General features: G+C 47.0%; 1 protein-coding gene across 2 annotated transcripts in view; it reads right to left on the reverse strand.

Moving 5' to 3' along the window:
- Window positions 1–17,645: 17,645 nt before the first annotated feature.
- LOC109322941 (aldehyde oxidase-like) overlaps window positions 17,646–20,300 on the reverse strand; it is a 77,849-nt gene continuing 75,194 nt past the window's right edge. The window contains exon 29 of one of the 2 annotated variants that reach the window (XM_019554240.1): window positions 17,646–17,796. In XM_019554240.1, the coding sequence (XP_019409785.1) occupies window positions 17,678–17,796 (119 nt within the window). In that variant the 3' untranslated portion in view covers window positions 17,646–17,677. Of the gene's footprint in view, window positions 18,083–20,300 lie in introns of both variants that reach the window. The other variant, XR_002104513.1, reaches the window with a different exon arrangement.

Raw genomic sequence — 20,300 nt, forward strand, 5'->3', positions numbered from 1 at the left:
GGCACAGGCTCCGCTGGCTCTGGGGAAGTGCTCTGCTTCCCTGCATCAGGGCCGGGGAGTGGAGCACCTCCCCGGAGCCGATGGAGCCCATGCCAGCCCCTCGCTCCAGCCTCCATCCCTGCCTTGCCTCACCTCGAGAGGAGCTGCTGCCTGCCCCACTGAGGCTCTGCCGGCTCTGGGACACTGCTCTGCTCCCCCACATGGCCTCGGGAGGCATGTCTCACAATGTCCCGGAGCCAGTGGAGGGGGGACAGCCTCACTGGGGCAGACAGCAGCTCCTTCCCGAGGTGAGGCAAGGCAGGGATGGAGGCTGGGGTGGGTGGCTGGTGTGCGCTCAGCCAGCTCTGGGGAGGTGCTCCACTCCCTGGCCCTGATGTGGGGGAGCAGAGCACTTCCCCAGAGCTGGTGGAGCCTGCGCCAGCCCCTGGCTCCAGCTCCAGCCTCTGGCCCCCAGCCCCAAGCCTCTGGCCCCTAGCCCCCTTTGGTAAGTGTCCCACGCTCATGGACTGAGATGGCACGCTCATGAACCGCTACTCCTTAGAGGGAACATTGACGGGGGGCCCCCCCATGCCCCTCCCCCAGCTCGGCGACTGGTGCCACCTGGGTCTTGGGGGGGACACCTGGGGAGGCTGGGGTGGCCCTCAGCATGCCCCCCAGCAGTACTTCTGTTTCACTTCCAGGTTCGCCGCTGAGCACATGGAGGGCCCCCCCGCACTCCTGTGGGATGCTTCACGTGCCCCAGCATTGCAGCGATCTCAAACCATGCCTGCTACCTCAAGGTACATAGAAAAAACTTTAAAAGTTGTGTCTATGTCCAAATCGCTGATTCTCCAAATCAGCATCAAATGTTCAGATTCAGATTTGGCCGAATCAAATCAGGGACAGTGATCCAAATCAAAGAATCGAATCACTGTCCCTGATTCGGGCCAAATCCAAGTCAAATAGGGCCCACTTTGCACACCCCTAGTTGAGATCTGTGTATGCCAAATTTCAGCCCAGAATTTTTACTGTAGAAAATGGCACTCTCAGGATGACACTGGCCATAACAAGTTTCTATATACATATACATTTAAAGCAAGAAGTTAGGAAAGGGTAATGCTTCCCACCACAAGTTCTGGAGGAAAAATAAACTCCTGGCTTCGGTCCATGGGCTGAAACTCTTTTGGATAGCAGAGGTGTGAACACATCTAAGAAAAAATAATTTTATTTTACTATTTTCCAAAATAAGTCCAGGGACAGATTTTATCTTTGTAGCATTATACATACCCTTGCAGTGTTACAAAGTCAAGGGAAAGACATGCACACCTCCTGTAGTGCTACAGAAATGATGGAAGCATTCCTGGGTGAGACAGGAACTTTTCTGTAGCTTTACTTTTGTAACACCACATGCAACATCTGTCCTGTGCACCATAATTCTATAGGAGGTCTCTCATGCCTTGGTAAACTTCATATCTGGGCAAGCTTCAGGGGTTCATAACCCTTCCCCCCTCATACTTGAATGGGGGCTTCCCCTCACATGAATGAAGGAAAAGATCTTGCCTTGGATGTGAGTAAATATGGTGAATCTAATTTGGGTAAATATCTGTGTATGATGAATAATGTCTCCCGAAATCAATCACTGCAACTGGGGGTACCCATGACACCTACAAACTTTACAATACATCTGGAAGTAATTCAAACCTCTGCATCTTACCCCATCTCCCTTATCAGAAGATGCATTCACATCTTCTTGATCCAGGCAGCACTGTCCTGTTCCTCTCAGCTGGCAGCAGGTGGGTTCCTAAAGAAATCATAACCCACTATGTCATCCTAATGAAACAGCTTCAGGGGAATGGGATTTCTTCTTAAATACCTTTTGATTGTACCTGCACACAAGTCACTGTACACTACAGGAGTTAGGGGCTCAGACCAGTTTCACCATAAGTCAATAAGAAAATTCTAAATGTGTGTAGTGAACTCGAGATAAGAGCAGTGAAACTGGATGGGAACAGTACAAGGGATTACTGGGGGTGAATTAGAGGAGTACTAACTAGAAATAGCTGGATTTGGGGAGGTTTTATGAGGACCACTGGACTGATACCTGACTTATCCTTTTCATTTGTGTCTATTCTTCACCTGGGACTAAATCTCATGGCTTTTGAAATGACCACAGAATGGCTCAAGCTAATTGAAGGGGCCCAGCTTTGTCTTGGGTTGGGATCTTCCACTCAGGGAAGGACCATGTAGGGTTTTTCAGTGCCACTTTCTACTCAGTGCACTGAGTAGCTCAGTTTGCAAGGCAGGCTGGAGTGGAGATATGATCAGGGAAATATCAGCCATATGGGATGGAAAAATAACCAGTAGACCTGGGTATATGTAGGGATCTGTGACTGCTGAACTGCAAAATCAATTGGGTGGAAAATCAAAATCGGATATTGTTCAGTTGATTTCCCTTTTGCACAAGTTTCAATCAGCAAAGAAAAAGTGCAAGACTGGATCAACTGAATAGCAAGTCTGCATGGTTATATTCTTAGTGACTCTGACATAAAGCAGACTACCACACAGGCTGCCTGTAACTTTGCCTATACCTTTTATCAGATGATAATCACAGAGTTTCATTGTGGATCAGTCTTATAGGATTTCTGCAGTTGTGCAGGACTTCTGGGGCAGGGGTTAAATCTGTTTATTGGTAAGTGAGCAACTTGGGCAACAGTGCTGCAAAGTCTTAAACATATACCGAACATTTAAAGTGAAGCCACACATCAAACTTGGCATAAACAGGATCCTATTTATGAGAAGAATCTGCTTAGGAGAGACTAATAAGGGGAATCATTATCACATTGACCTTCATCTGCAAAAACAATCATGCACTTTGTATGCTACAATTTCCAGGTACCCAACCTGAGCCACCTACCACTTGATATGTGAACATCCAAAACTGAAAGCAGTGGGAATGGACAGTACCCAACAACTCCAAAAATAAGACCCTAAACCTCTCCTATGGGGCCATATTTTCACATGATTTTCCAAAAATCAGGCAAGTATACAACACTGGGGCAAGATTTTCACATGGGCTTCATGTCCAATATGGCACCTAAACAACAGCCAGGTGTTCCAACATGCCCAGCACTCAGCTGCTCCCATTAGAACACTTGGAGCCAGATTTTGACAGCCCAGCTCCAAAGATATACCCAGGTTTTCACAAATTGGCTCTTGTTGAGCTCCTACAAGCTGAATTCTCATAAGAGGTGGACCCTTTTGAGAAAGACTGACCAACATGCCTATTTATTTTCTTCTACCTACCCCAGCAAAAGACCTGTAGCTGTCTATTATTGGCCTGTATCCAGTGCAACGGCACACATACCTGAAATAAGCAATACATTAATTAATCAGAAGCATCAGTGCAATTGGAAATGACTGTGAAACAACCCTCCACCCTGCAATATAAAAACCCCTGTGCTCTGGAGTGGATCCAAATCCAGACCTAGCTCCTGCTTCTCCAGCGGGACAAACCAAAATTGTAGAAAAGTCACGTGGATCTGCAGTGGCAATCGTATTCTCTCCCCCCCTTACCATTGTGGGAAAGTATTATTATTATAACCCATTTTTTATGTTTGGAAGATAAACCCTGAAAAATTCCCAGAATTTTTTTTGGAAAAAAAAATGCAGAACACTACACATATGATTAGTGTGGCCCTGCCCTCTATTAGGTGGGGCCAGACTAGGTTGCCCTGCACCTCATCTACATATACAATTTTGGAGTATCTCAGGACTCATGACAAGAACACCCAGCTCCAGTCATGAGTGGGGGGAAGCTAATTAGCATATGGATCCTTTGTTGGGGTATCTGGACTATATACACATACTAAACAGCTGTGGAGTCATCATTGCTTAAAATGCTGTTGATTCTGCTGGGGTCCAGCCCCATGAACTATACAGTAAATCTTGAACATTTTGGCTTTGGACTAATATCATGCATGGGTTGTGCTATATATGTCAGTACACAAGTGGTGCTTAAATGTGTGTTTATGGAGTACCTGTGCTAAAACTTGCAGCAGTTTCCAAAAAAGGTCAAATGCATCTATTCTGGATGAACTAATTCTATGGATAACTACAGTAATTTTCCTATACGCAGATTACTACAGGCATGCTTATTTCAAAGGCGATGTTTTCAGATTTGTCTATCACTTTTTTATGTTCAGGGAGAGCAGGATCTGACAGTAAGGAGAGGGGAAAGGAGGGGTTACAGGGGGAAGAAGCTGGTGTGGCAGAGGGTAAAGGGGCCACCTGACCCCCAGATGTATTTTCCCTGCTGAAGTACTGGGAAGGGCATAACTTCAAGGCAAACCTCCAATAATTAGATTCTATACCTGGAAAATTATAAATGATAAATATTATAATTTCATTATAATATGGAAAAATTATATTTTTCCATATACCGACTTTAATTATTGGGGGGCGTCATCTTATATTCAAGGCAATATGGTAAATCCAAACAATCTGTTTTAGCAGTTGATACCTATCCCTGAAGTGTCCACCCACCTTCCCTGTAAAGTCAAAAGAAAAATCCCTAGAGGCATTCATGGAGTGGTTGTTGTGTTCCTTTACCAGAAACAAAAACTCTACTGGAATGGGGTGAAAGCAGGGGCTCTGGCAAGGTGTGCAATAGTCTGCATTACATAAATAGCTTGACTTGTAAATGTCAGTTATGGTGAACAGGCTTTCTCAAGGGGAACCTAACTATGTCCTGCCTGGTAACTGCCTACAGAAATCCATAACCTAGAGTAGGGCTGCCCAGCTGGTGGCCTACGGCTCCCATGTAGCCACTGTCCCCCCATCACTGCAGCTACAGCAGCAACTGGGGGCTCTGGGATCTCCCTCCTTCCTCTGGCTACCATTTCCTGTCCCTATCCAAGGTGGTGAGGTGGTGCAGTGCAACTTGTGAGTCTGGGTGAGCCCACAGCTTGTACCTCCTATTAGTGACTTTGGAAAAGCAAACCTACCATCCAGTGCTGCAGTTATCTGCTCCATGGAGGGCTCTGGGTGGTTTCTCAGCAAAGCATACATGGACATCACCATTCCAGGGGTGCAGAAGCCACACTGAGAGCCATGGCACTTGGCCAGCCTTTCCTGGAATGGAACAGAAGAGAAGACTCTGCCTTCAAAGCCTGGCTTCACTGACTTGCCTGGTAGCAATACTCAGCACTTCCTTTTATGTAGCATTTGAAAAATCACAGCCTGGCCATTGAGAACCCAGAACATGGGGTGCAGGCACCTTAGGAAAGGGCCAGGGCTGGCTCTCACTTTTACCCAGGCATGTCTACAGATGTTGATGGGGTTCCTTAGTCTAAGTGCAGCAAGCAGAACAAAGCACAGGGCCTCTTCAGGTTAGGGACTGGCCTCACTGCAAATGGGGGAACTCTGTAGCAGGAGACCCCTACCCCTCCTACTAGGAGTGAGAGTGTGCAATGCCACAGAGAGGCTAGCTGCACGGCAGTCACTCTGTTACTACAGCAGAGAGGCAGCAGGTAAGGAGCGGTAAAGTAGCACGCCAAAGCAATAAGCCTGTTAATCAGGGTGGAAGAGGAAACCCCAGCCTGGCCCTGAAGACCAGCAGTCAGGTGACCAGAAGGGGGAGGAGGAAGGGCTATAGAAGCCTAGCCCAGGGCCCAAGGGTCAGACTGGCCCTGACTCTGAAGAGAGAAGGAGCTGGGGAATGCCTTCTCAAGAAATATATTTGTTGAATTGAGTTGTTTATAGCCTGACTAGCAATTCCGGATGGTTAAGAAGGCACAGGCAGGGGGCCTGGGAGACGCGCTATATCAAGAAAGGCTAAGGCCCAGGGAAAGAGCCCTGCCAGGGTCTGGGACCCAGGGGACTATGTGGGGTCTGAAGCTGAGCAGGAGAGAGATAGGGCCGGGGCCCAGCATTAAGAGGACAAGGCCGTTGAAGGTTCTGGGACCCAGGGGCCTGTCTGGGGTCAGAGCAGAAAGAGAAAGAGACAGAGACCCCTGCAAGAGTCGGGGCCCTGCAGCAGCTGCATGGGCAGAAGCCAAGTTCTGCGAGGCCCTGGGGTCCAGACTACAGAGATCCCTCACGGCAGTCAAGGCCTAGGGGGCCACAGTTCAGGGCTGACAAGCCCTGAGACATGAAGACAAGTGAAGCAGGGCTGTGGAGCCCATGGACGAGGGAAGGATCAGTAGCATAACATCTTGTTCAGGTGGGGATTGGGGCCAGAAGGAAGCTGCCCAGGGATGAGCAAGGGGCCAGAAGGAAGCTGTCCAGGGATGAGCAAGACAGAGGGAAGCACCAAGGGCCTACTCTCATCTCTGAGGGCAGCCTCCCATATCTTATTCAAACATCAAGGCATGGTAGGCCAGTATAGGAGGGTGGACTGACAGCCCAATGGGGCAGGTCAGGAATGGAGTGTCCACTACAGCAGAGGTTCTCAAACATTTTCTAACAATGATTATAATAAAAATTAAATCTGCCATTTCAAAATTTCTCCTGTGTACCTGCCAGAGATGTTTTGCGTACCCCCAGGTTGGGAACCGCTGCTCTAGGAGATGCTACTGCTGTGCTCCGGAGGTGGATCCTGTCACAACACCTAGTAAATCAGATGCTGGACCCAACAGGGACCATTCCTACCCTCAAGGCCCTTAGAAAACAGTATGAGGCATGCAACAGAGAAAAGTGATTTTGAAAAGTAAAAGCTATCTGGGCCAGATTATACATTGGAGGTACAGGCCTGAGTTGAGGGAGTGTGGAGTACAGCATGCTCACTGCAGTACAGCTGTTAGGTCTTCTGGTTGCAGCAGAGAATGGAGCAGGGTGATGCTCCTACCCCTTGCTATTATGTCCTAAGGGGCTAGCAGAAATAAATCTCCGTGTTGTGGAGACTGCAGTTACTTCCAGGCCCTGCATAGGATTCCAAGTAGCAGCTCCCTCCTTGTTCCAAATTCCCTCCTGTGCACCAATGCATAGCCTGGCCCTTTACCTAGATCTCTTGCTATGACAATTCCCAGCAGCATCTCCCTTCATAATCAAGAGGAGCCAGAATTCTTTGTAGCAGAGGTGTCAAATGTGTGGCCCATGGGCATGTGCCCTGCCACAAAATCCTGGGGTCCATTGGACATGGCCATTGGTGGCTGGGGGTGAAGCAAGGGCTGTGCTGGTGGCAGCTTCTCTTGCCCCACCACTTGTTGTGCACCTGCAATGGCAAGTAGTTGCTTGTCTTGTCACCTCCATCACAGACCCCATTTCCCCTACTGCTGCTGGTTTCACTGGTGTCACCTCTGCTACTGCTGCTGACACTTCCACTATTTGCCTCGTGGATCTGGCCCATGTGGAGCTCCACGGTCCAGATCTGACCTAGGACACAGGATGTATTTGACACTCCTGTCTTACAATAACTGTATACTGGAGAGGATCACTGAACCTCCACACAATGTCCTACCATCAGTGCAGATATGGCCAGACTACAGGAAAGGAAGAAGAAAAACAGTTTGACCAGTGCTACACAGTACCTGAATTGGGTGAATCCTGGTTTTTGTGCTTCCAACACCTTCCACAGTGGTGACTGCAGTGCCATGCAGCGAGCAGATGGGGAGCAGGCAGGAGTTGGCAGGATAATGTCTTTGGAATGTGAAGGAGAATCTTGGCATTTAAAATGGTGTAACATGACATTTGGAAGGGGAAGGTGGGGGCTAGTCACAGAGAACAAAGCACAAACAGATTACATTGTGCCTAGTATATAACTTCTGGAACTGGACCACAGGGCACTGGGGGAAAGAGACATGTATGAGAAGCAGTTGGACATAACCCTGCCCACCACACACAATCGCATGCCTTCAATATATACCATAAATCTGACACTCAACATGCCTAAAATTTTATTAGGCCTCCTAAAATAATGAAACGAAGGGATCACATAGGTGAGTGCAAGATCACTGAAGAAAAAGAGTTTCCATAGCCAGGGACCCACTCAGAGTCCTGCCATGGGCAATGTTACAGAGACACAATTTACTGTGTTTATCACAGAACACAAGGGGAGCTTTGCCAGAGAGGGGAAGGGCAAGATGTGGGAAATAAATAAGGACTTTCCTCAAGTGCCAAATCCTAACATCAAATTCAAGTAAGGACAAGGGAGTCTCAACTTTTCAAAAGTTGCTAAGAGAGCTGCTGTAATCTCAAAAGAGCAAAATCTTAGGCTAGGAAATACAATGTCCCCATTCTCTGAACAAATACAAGCTTTGGCAATCGGAGGTGAATGTGAGGAAATTTACCGTCTTCATCACAAGGTAAATTGTGGGACTAAGTCTGGTGTGTCAAAATGTTTCTGCACAGAAAAAAACTCACAAAAGCCTTGTACAACTTCCAAATTACCCAGCAGAGCCCAAGAGTAGAAGTCTAAATTAAAGGGGAACCCCCCCCCAAAACCTTCTCCAATTAACAACGGCTTTCTGTGAACAATAAATTACTTTCTTATCACATGGATACAGTATCTTCTTTGAAACTGGGTCATATGTGGATATCATCACTGTACAGGCTCCACAGCCCCTTATTCCACAGCCATTTTTCATCCCTGTGAGATGAACTGCAAAAGAGGCGGTTAAGGAAGAAAGTGCCTGGTTCTCCATTTTACTTTTATTTGCATTTCCCCCCAAGTCTCCTGTCACTTGACTTGTGTTCAGAGGTGGAGGGCAGTTCCCTCTGTTCACTAGAACTGCAGCTTGAATGAATGTTTGCTAGAAAATTTCTCATCATGTTCCTAAAGCAGGATGTTTCAGCAGCCAGATTTGCCATAGTCACTTACCTTTTTTTTTTACACAGATATTTTATTCTGCAGCTAAAGATGACAATATTATCAGAACGGAGAGGTGCCTTTTTAAACATTAATACTTCAAATACTAAGAACTCACTGAAATGAGGAAATAAGGGGTGGAAAATATTTGAGCAAAAATGGAAGAATTGTGAGATTCTCCTTGAAAGCCATGGAGTATTTCTAGCCCTCTTAAAATAAGAGTAGTAATACTATTTATTAGTAATACAATAGCTGAAAAAAGGGAGTGTTGTACTTAAGATAGAGTCACAGTTCATCTTCAGATGTAGACATGGCAGAGTAGATTTGAGCCCAACAATGGTGATGTTTGCTGAAATGGAATATGGGGGTGAGGGACAGTGAAAATTGTTAGCTCCTTAAGCCTCCAGGACCAAAAACGAAAGAAAAACATTTGGGTAATTTGAATCTGCACTTTAATGTCTTCATCATTGAGGCTGACTTCAGAGCAGGCAAAGCCTAGTCACCTTGCACAATGGTTTCTGGGTTGTGAAAAGGCTATGGCTCGGGCTGAAACAAAGTCAAACTGTACTTGTTTTCCTATGACTTTACTAGCTAAAATGCTTAAGGGATTTAAGTGGGGTTTTTTTTGGCAGGTCTAATAACATGTTTTGGCCTGAATTCAAGTTCTATAGACATGTTTATTATAACTTTAAATCTTCCCAATACATAACACCCAGACTGCAAGAATTTCGCTGTGCTGCCAAGCATGCATACAAAGTGAGGTGCCTGTTTTCATAGACATTAGGGCTGGAAGGGACCTTGGGAGATCATTGAGTCCAGCCCCCTGCTCTAAGGGCAGGAAGTCAGCTGGGGTCATAGGCTCCCAGCAAGATAAACACCCAAATTTCTCTTGAAGGTGTTCAAAGTAGGTGCTTGAACCACCTCTGATGACAGGCTATTCCAGACGTTGGGGGCTCGGACAGTAAAGGAATTCTTCCTTGTGTCCAGCCTGTTTTCTGCCTACCTGGATTGTGAAAGGAAAGCAAAAGAATGCAAAATCAAAATCCCCAATTAAAGGCTATTATAAAATTCCACAGTTCAAAGAGAAAATACCAAAAGGATATGTCCTTTTCTCAAATAAGCCAACAACAGTTCTTCAGGTTCCTCATGCTTCTCTATTTTCTGCAGTTGAAAATAAATATATAATGTTATGGGTTATTGACTCACAAGGGAATTTTCCCACTGGGATTAGCTATGCTTCTGAAATGTTTTTACTGGGGATTAATGGAGTGTGCATAGATGATTGCATAATCCTTTCATAATCTGTAGATCCAGAAACATATCCAGCAATAATGAATTTGATCAAGCACTGACAGATAAAGCAATACAAGCAGCAGGTTTTGGGAGCATTTGCTGGCTGGAAGTGAGGACAGGATGAGCAGTTAGTTGCAGGAGCTTGGGGAAGGCTACCTGAAGACAAAAATTTTGGGCCTGATCCTTCACTTACTCCAGTGTAAATCAGAAGTAGCTCCAATTCAATTTAGAGAGCTCACTGGGGCAAAAGCAGAACAAACCCCTTATGTTTAAAGCCGGGGCTCATGCAGATGGGGAGCGTGAGGGACAGTTTCGGGTTCTTTACCCTCCTCACTACATAGAGATAGTCTAACAAACCCAATCTTTACTCCCATTCTCCTCACCCAGCAGCCAGAACATGAATGAAAAGGCCAAGACATGTAGAGTAGGAAAAGGTTTGGGGTTTTAAATTTAACAAAATTCACTGCTAATCTTCAGAGCCTCTGTCAGCTGAGTCCTACCCAGATGGATATAAATCAATGAAACTCAAGGGCAGAATAGTAGATGGAGGCAAAGCAAGGGACGTCACTGCAAGATGAATATATTTGCTCTGGATTACACAGTGGCTCATAAACAGCACCAAAATTTCAATTTTACCACAATATGGGTGGGTCTATATCTTAATGGTTTTCTTGAACTTTCAGATTTCAATCATTAGCTGGAATATTTTCCCCATTTTATGTTAGGATGTTAACCAACTAGGACAAAAACCAAGATAGCTATTGGGGTCAATCAACAGAATTTGACCTGTATATCATTTCTGAAATATGTTCTTACTTCCACGGAGTATATTGATAGGAGATAAAAGCATAGAGAACATTTAAAAATATTTTGTCTGACTCAAGAAAAAACACAACACATAAAAGAACGCTCTGGATAAATTGTTCTAAAAGAAACAATCAATAACCAGCATTTCTGAAGAATTACATTTCCCTGGTTCAGTATGAGCGATATTCTTGGGGAGGTGAGAAAATAAATCTTGCAGAAAAAGATACGCTGTTTCACCTGGCACTCTCTATTAGACACAAAGGAAAAAAAGGTGTTTTTTAACTGTCTTATTAAAGATTTCATATGGTGGTTCTCTTTTCAGACTCAAGCATCTCTCAGAAAATGCAAGCTCTTGGTTTTCACATTTTTTTGACTATGGAAACATAATAGAGCAATTCTGTTGCAAAGATCTCAGAAAGACCACAACAGGTCAGCATATTTTTAACACTGAATTTCTGTTCAAAATCTTTGGGTTTATTTTATAAATCATGCTTCTGTCACAAACTGAGATAAACTGAAAGGAACTGCCCTGCCTGCACCTTCAGAAACTATGCGAGCACTTGTCTTTCCTGGTGAGCTAGTCCAGAAGCTGATATATTCTAAGATTGTGTTCTTTTTAGACTGAGCATCAAGGTCATTCCTCAAACACTCCTCTCTGGTGAAGGATCTGGACTTAAGCTGATAGACATAACTCATTTTGTATTTTGATCCACCTGCTAAAGGACTTTGTTACCTAAGCAGGCCTTAGGCAAAATAAAGGTGTCTAAGTCATAGAATCATGAAGAAGTAGAGCTGGAAGTCCTCTAGTCTTGAGCAACTGACTGCTCAAGGCAGGATCATCTGTATCTAACCTATCGTAGACAAATATTTATCTAACCTCTTAAAAATTTCTGGTTAGAGCACTTACCCAAGACAATGAGACATGCAGTCAATTTCCTCTTTATCCGAAAAGAGGGTGACATACTTATCCCCTGCCTGTTTGTCGAGTGGTCTAATTGCCAGATGACAGGCTATCCACCCATCCTCTTGAAACTGATGCTGCGTGAATCTACACATTGGGTGCTCTGCATGTGCACATTTAATGTGCATTAGCCTGATGTAAGGCTCATTAAGGGCATGCATCTACATATGTGTACCCTTAATGCACCTCAAAAATGGAGAATTTCAGCTAATTCCACCTAAATTTGATACCTGCATAAAGCAAGTATCAAATTTAGGTGTGATTAGTTAAGGTACATTAACACACATGTAGATGTGTTAATATGTATTAACACAGGGACTTTAGTGCTGGGTCTGCCCAGCCACAAGGGGGCCAGCCAGAGCCCAGTCTCAGGCTCCTCTCCTCCTGTAGGGCTGGGCTGCTCTCTAGCAGCCCCTTGCTGCAGGCTAGTCTTTTTTTGGGGGGGGGGGGCGGTGGGATGTATATATATATATATATATATATATATTAGTTATATAGATACAGTTATATATATACATCTTTTAGCATAAAACTTTCCATTACACACCTTAAACCACATTAAGAAACCGCACTCCCATTACAATAAATGCACCCATTCCTCTGCGCCCTTGCGCACCCACCCACTGACCTTCCCCAACCCAATCGCAGTCCCTTAGTCCAAGCCCCAATTTGGGGTTTACATTCTCAGTTCATTCCCTGTCCTTGTCACTGTCTCTGTCACTTCTGATGATGATGATCCTGCTGCTGTCTTCCTCGCTGTCTCTGGGTCCAGGAACATCCTTGTCCTTTTGTTCTCCCTGTCCTTTTCCCATCCTGGGGGTCCTTGAACAGCCTGTGCCAAGTGTCCCTTTTCCAGGTGGAGTTGGCTGTGTCTTCTCCATCCTCTCCCACCTCATTCTTGTAGTAGGACTGAAGTTCGCTTAGGAACGTTTTAACCCAGTCTGTTTCCTCAAGCTCCATTTGTTTGTACATCAGGAAGTTCCTGCATTGCCACAGAGCACTCCTGATGCAGGATACACAATGGTTGAAGTGGGTTGTCAGGGACCCCTGCTGTTTTGTCAGGTGTCCGTACAGTGCTGCCTCCCTTGTCATCAGCCTTACCCGTCACCTCATTGCGGAGCTGGCTTACGTTTTTCCACACTCCCTTAGCATACGGGCAATGCCAAAGGAAGTTGTCAGTGGTTTTGCTTTCATCTTGGCAGCTTTCCCTGGGGTAGTTGGGGCTACTCCCTCACCCCTCTCTGTATTTCCACATCCTCACTCGGGGCATGTGGTGAACTATTAGCCAGTTCAAGTCTGCTGGATTTTCCTTGTGGAAAATCAAGTCCCAGATGGCTTGGCATTTTGTGCCTTTGGGTGCACAGCACAGAAAGCCTAAAGAAGCCAGTGCAGTCTACAGGAGCCCATCAGGCCCTATGTGCCCCCTGGACGGGACCCAGGAAGCCTCTGCTCATCCTGTCTCCTAACCAGAGTTGCTCCTTGGCCACAGGTGAGTGTTGCAAAGGGCTGCAGCCTGCTGTGTCTCTTGCCCAACCCTGAGAATCCTCTCAGGGCTGCTGGCCCTATTCTCTGTGGCAGCAGGGCCAGCACCTGCTCCCTGCTCTTGTTCAACCCCAGCTCTGTCTCTTTGTAGGCACTGTAGAGAAATGCCTCTGCCAAATGGCACCCTGCCCTGGCCATGTCCCTATCCATGGTGCTGCTGGCATCCAGCCAGGGCCAACATCACAGGGACAGCTGTGGCATAGGCAGAAAGATGGCATGGGGATCATGTCCAGCATATGATGCCCATTGGGGCCCAGCTCTGTCCATGCCCATCCTGAGCACCCAGGCCTCCAATAGGACCCTCAAGAAGGAATGTCACCTTGTGGCGCTCTGGGGTGGGGCCAAAGTCCAGAGGCAGTTCTCAGGTGGACGGCTGTGAAATGCCCACATTTATGAGGCCATTTCAGCTAGGATGCATGTACAAGGCCACTCCTGGATGGTGCAGCAGTGCTGTGTGAAGGTGAAGGTCTTGTGGGCACAGTGGGTGGTCACGGCTGACTTCAATTTATTGGTCCAGTCATGCCCAGAAGACATGTAGGAGCTGACTCACTTTTTGGTTCCCCCAGAGACAGACCACACCCCTGCAAGTGCCACCAGCAGGGGCAACCTGCCCTTGCCCCTGCCTGCAACCCATCCTGGTGACTCCAGTGATGCGTCACCAGAGGAAGGGACCTTGGGCCTTCAGCCCCCATCCCACCCACCTCCCTGGCTGCTGCATCCACTGGCATCTCAGGGAGTCCTTCCCAGCAGCTGACTTGCTCTCAGTCCAGCCACACACCCTGCCACAAGGAGCAGCTGTCTCCGCCATGTCATGGCTGGCTGCCAGCTGCTCCCTAGAGGGGTGTCTTTGGCTGAGCACTGGCCTACCACACACTGCAGGCCATGGGCACTGGGCACAGCTAAACACTATCACTCATGGGGAGCCCCACACCAAGCTGCCAGCCTTGCCAGCCCTGGACATGTGGTAAATCCTGCACTGGGGGAGGGCCCTCCCAATCCCCAGCCCTACCCCTGCCCCTGCTCTGTGCCCAGCCTAGCCATACTACCCAGGATCCAGGTTCCCCCCACAGGATGCAGAGGCAGGACACTGTTCAAAATGTTATTGAGCAGCCCACATCCCCACAGCTCGGTGGGCAGAGGCCACTCACACCCCAAGGAAGGTGTTGATGCTGGCAGTGATGTCGTCCTTGGCAGTGGAGGGTAGAGATGTGTAGCACTGTCACAGGGGGGGTGGGTAGGGGGTGGGGGAGTGTGGGCAATGGGGCAATGGGGCAGGCAGGTGTCAACAGAGATGATTGGGTGCACCTCCATGTCCTGGTGGTTCCAGGTGGGGCTGGAGCTGGTGTAGCAGGTCTTCAAAAGTGGCCCAGGTCATCCAGAATGTTCTGACCCACTGGTCATTATCCTATTCCTACAGCACAATGCGTTGCCACCAATCCTGGCTGGTGCAGCAGGCCCAGAGGCAGTGGGGCTGGTGAGACAGGAGGGCAACAGCAGTCCTGGCGGTGGCATCCCGGAGGCCCCCGAAGGCCATGTACCATTCATCCAGCAGGTGGCCAGAGCAGGTGGGGAAGTTGGAGGGTGCAAGCTGGCCAAGCAGCAGGCACGTGGAATGGTGGTGGGTGAACAGAACATCTGTGGCAGCCCTGGGTGCTAGGGCCAGAAGCTGGGGCAGCCAGGGCTGGGAAGTGCAACTGCAGCAGGAGCAAAGCAGGCATGTGCTGCTTGTGTCTCTGCCACACTGCTCTTCTGATACTAGAAGCATCAGCCCAGAGGTCACAGTGCAGAGGGTGTGCTTTCCAGATGGCTGCCAAGTGCTGGCAGCTGGCTCTAGCTGCCAAGTGTTATCAGCCATGTGTTCGGAGGCTGGAGCTCCCTCTCAGTGGTCACAGGGGCACATGGCAGGGCTTGAGTGACTTGGGATTAAAGCTAGTCTCAAGTCCCGCCACATGTAGACACTTGCCAAAAAAACGCTTAATGCACATTAAATTTATGTGCACTTACATTCACATGTAGACATTCCCACCATGTTGTATGTACTGCAGCACACATTCAGAGACACAGCAAAGAAGAGAAAGGGCCAGAGCCAGCAAAAGAGTTAGGCACCACTGTTAGGGTAACAATAATTTGGATTATTGGGGAACATTGGATTTGCAGCTGAATACAAGGCATGACCTGTGGCCTAGCAGAGCTGCTGACCACAAGGCAGAATGATAGTTAAGCCACCATTTGCTTATGATAAGAAACCATCTTAACTGTGTTAGCCATTTTTTTGAGGAAAAAGCAGCGAGTCTGTGTGAGCCTGTGTGCTGTGAACCAGCTACAGTAAGGAGTGAGATAAAATACAGGGGCCCAAAAAGGGCGGAAGATGGTACAACTTGAGACAGAAAAACAGACTGGAATGTGGAAAACAACATGTAATTGGTAACAGAATCCAAGATGAACATATGCAAAAAGGTAAATGGTGATTGGTGAAGAAGCCTCCAGAAGCTTCCAGGTTTTGTTCAAAGTCCACCTATTGACTGAAGAAAAGGAGTCAAGGTCTTAGACATGCACTCATAGCAAAAAGACATGTAAATGAATGAAATGCACACACAATTCCATCTTAATGAAACAAACAGTAAACAGAGGTGGAGCTTGAGATGGAAGGAGAAATGGGTGGAACCAGAGGGGGAGTCACTGTTCCCCCAAGCACTGCCAGGAGTGACCAGGAATAACGGTCACAAGCTGGCAGAGGGTAGGTTTAGGTTAGATATCAGGAGGCGCTACTTCACGGTCAGGGCGGCTAGGGTCTGGAACCAACTTCCAAGAGAAGTGGTGCTGGCTCCTACCCTGGGGGTCTTTAAGAGGAGGTTAGATGAACCGTTTGACCCCAGTACTCTTTCCTGCCATGGCAGGGGGTCGGACTAGATGATCTGCTCAGGTCCCTTCCGACCCTAGAAACTATGAAACTATGAAACAAGGCAGGGTAAATGTTAATAAGTATAAACCAAAGTGTATAAATATGGAAGAAAACTATTGTTTGTGGCTGCTCCTCATTCTCTTATGGTGAGAGCTCGCCCAAAGCTGTCTCCATGCCAAATAAAGCTGTTGCAAGCAATGTGGAAAAAAGAATTGCTTGCAACAGCAAATGAGTCCTGCTCCCAGCCTTGAACATAGTGGAGGCTGGGAGCACAGATCAGTTGACCTGTGGTCCCAGCCTCTGGGGAATAGCAGCCACTTCCAGCTATAGGCACATCAGAGTCATGGGCTCCAATGCAGCTCCACACCTGGGAGTCAAAGTCACCTGATCAGTTAATCATGTTTTAAGTAACATTTACCATTTGCCAGGGGTTAAGGAGTTAAGTCTACCAAAAGGCTCAGTGTTGTCCAGCTGCCACTATAGATATGTTTGCCTAAATTTTGAGAAGTCCCTGGGTGCCTAAATGTGTGCTTCTGGGCCTATCCAGAAAGATCTATGTCTTGGTTGTTTTGGGCAGCCAGTTGCTGGCTCACGCTTCACTCTCCGCCCGCCCTCCCCCACAAACACACTCTGATGGAAGAACATGCCCAGGACTGTATTTTATGCAATGAATGGTTAATGTGAACACAAGCATCACTGTGTGTCTCTGGCACTACTGGGACCTTCTCTCATCCCTAATAGTCCCAACCCAAACTGCCAGTTAAAACATAAACAAAAGACATAAACACTCTGGCTATAACTAAACTCTTAGCTTACTGGCTTTATACTAAAACCCCTGCTTATCCTGGGTCCTAGTCCCCTGCCACCTCTCAGCTCCTTACTCGCTGTTCTCAGGCATAGCTGGATCTCAGTCACTTAGTCGCAGCCAACTCTCTACAAAGATCTTCCCCCTTCAGCCTCTAGGTCTAAACTGACCATCCTGAATCAGGCCCTGGGTTTATGTGCCTCATAGGCCCTGTCCCTTTCTGGTAATGTGGCTCCCCCAGCTACTCACAGGTGTTTTCTACTTAGGCTTGTTGGCTTAATTCTAGGGCAGCTTACTGCTGCTGCCTGGCTGCGTAACGCTACCTTGTCTCCTATGCAGGGCTCTACTCTGTCACACTATTGCAGGGCAGCCAGCCCTGCAAAAGGCACTCATAGCCTATAAATCCCTGGGGAGCTGCTCTTCTGTAACACCTAATGAGCAGCCTTCCCCACCTGAGGCTCCCAGCTGTTGTTTCTCCCCTAAAGTAACAGGAACCCTAGGCTCCCTGTTACTCATGCAGATTTTTAAATAGTCAGGCAACAAACACACAGTGTACATTGGTAATAAAACAGGACATAACCTTTATTAAGAATGACAAATACTAAAAACCAGATGAGCTGATCCTATAATTGATGAAGGATAATGCAATTTGATACCCCAACCCCTTGGCAGGTACAAACAGTTTATCCCTGCACTGGCACTGATGTCTACAGTGGAGACTCCATGCCCAGACAGGGTAAACAGAGGTATCCCAATTCCTTCCCAGATGGATTGTGCTAGAACGACTCAAGATTTAAACTTCTCAGGATCTGCACAGCACTCCTGCTAAGGCGATGCTACTCAGGACACATCAACACAGAGTTTCTATCACCTACTTTCACCACACCCCTTCCCATCTCCAATGCTGTCTGGGATTCGTTAGGTACCTTCATGTACTTCCTGGAATGGGGATTGTTGGTGGGTTTCTCCCTGCAAAGCCTGTGGAATGAACTAAGATCAAAGCAGATAGAAAATGAATGTGGGAAAATACATTCATGGATAATGTGATTAACTGAATTCCTTATGATATACGGAAGGGAAGAAATAATACCACAGTGCAGTAAAGGAAGTAACACGCCCATCCAGGAAGGATACAGAAACCATGCATACACTGTAGAGAAACAGTAGTGCATGCATGCAAAAAACAAAAATAGAGAAATCTTATTTTAATTGCAAGTGCAGAAATGATTGGCTTATAGCCATGCTTTAGTCACAGATATAGTATCTGACAATTGGTTTGGGGACAACTAGAGAAGAAACAATAATGCAACGGGTGTGTGAACAAACCACCCTGAGTCATTTACTTTAACTGCAAATGGCAGACCAGGTAGTTCAGGGCAATTTGACTTGCTGAAAGGTTAGGACAGAACAGTGTGCAGCAAATTCACAGAGTAGTTGGAGGTAGTCTTCTGTTATCATTACCCCTTGGCTGAGAAATCATTAGCATACTGGGGCACTGAAACCACATACCAAACTTTAAAAATTACCCTGTTGCTTGCTTTCATTGCTGCCCAAATAATTGCCCAAAAATATCAAGACAACTAATGATTCACCTGCAAAATAAAGTAAACTATATATTAGGGGTAAATCCCAAAAAAGCCGCCAAAACCTTAATTCCAACATGCTTCAGGAGTGTTCAGAATTGGAATCTCAGTTTCACAGTCTTAGAAGAGTTGAAGCCAATATTCTTGATGCGTTCAACTTTGAGGATGGTGTAAAAATCTGGAGGGGATTTTGTTATTTGGGTCCTTTCAATACCAAATATAAATGAACTTCGTTACAGGCTGGATTGTTTGCTGGTCTTCTCTTACGTCCAAATCTCAAGCATAATGAAAATTTATCTTGATTAGCCTCTGATGCATCAAGGCACAGTGATACTTTTTTCTCTTTTAAACTCTACAAACTATTTTTAAATTTGGGCATTGTTTTACCCCAGTGTACCCTGTGCAGTATTAGAAAACCAAAATGCTAATCCTTGTGTTCTACTATGATGTGCATCTGCTTGTTAGAAAAATATGTACTTGCAATAAAAGACTAAAGCCCACTTCTCTTCTAGCCCTTTAAGAAGGGTCAGGTAGCCCTGTTGTGGAAACCTGGCTGTAGAACATTTAGATAATGAGGGAGCTTAAAATCCCAGGGAAGAGAGAAAACGGTCTGAAAGAGCAGTTTTCAAGCAGGAGACAAGCTGTGAGCTGAACAAGCTTGCTACTAGGGAGGGCCCTAGCTGTGGTGGGGCTAGAGCCAGAGTCTCCTCCTTGTGCCTGGGACAGGGTTGAAGGGTCTTGTTTGTTGATTTGTTTGCCTGCTGTTCAAAGACTGTGCTTTCATTTGGGAATACTTGCTGCAGAGCTCCTCAGGAAGCAAAGCCAGCCTGCAGGAGCCAGTAGGCTAAGTAACCCACTTACACGTATCCAATAGGGCTGTGTGAACCTTCATGTGCTGATTTGATTTGGAAGAGATTTGGTGGCCGAATCTTCAATTCCAAATCAAATAGGGGACCAATAAAAAGGTCCAAATCAATTCGAAGCTCTCTGAATCTTTGGGAAAGATTCAGAGAGCTTTGGAGATTCAGACAGTCCCCGCCTGCTGCAGCATGGAGCTGGAGCCAGACTTGGAGCTGGTAAGTAGGGGGGCAGAGGAGGGGGGCAGGACCATGGGGGGACCCCTGCCAGCCCCCATGCCCTGCCTGCTCCCCCAGCCCCCACATGGCTGCCTTGGGGCTTCGGGGGGCTCGTGGAAGGCCTACATGGCACGGGGCAGCAGGGGGCAGTGGGGATCACTCCCCACTGGGTAGGAATGGGTAAGTCCACAGTTTTTGGGGGGGGGGGCAGGTGAGTCAAAATTTTTTTTTTATCAAAGTGCTGGGAGCTGGGGTGGCAGGACAGCCATTGCAGGGCTGGGAGAGTGGCTGGGGGATGAGCCCAGGCGATTCAGAGATTTGGCAGCAGCCGAATCTCCAAATCAGATTCAGCTGAATCAAATTGGGACAGTGATTTGAATCACCAAATCACATCATTGTCCCCCGAATTGGCCGAATCCGAATCTGAAGTGAATACTAGCCACTTTGCACAGGCCTAGTATCCAATATACTCCTAAGTGTAGTATGCAATGGCACTCTTCAGTACCACTTTCAGAGACCACCTCATCAAGGACCTGATCCAAAGCTCAA

This window comes from Crocodylus porosus, unplaced genomic scaffold, assembly GCF_001723895.1.
Source record: "Crocodylus porosus isolate Cpor-Errol unplaced genomic scaffold, CroPor_comp1, whole genome shotgun sequence".
Lineage (NCBI taxonomy): Eukaryota > Metazoa > Chordata > Crocodylia > Crocodylidae > Crocodylus > Crocodylus porosus.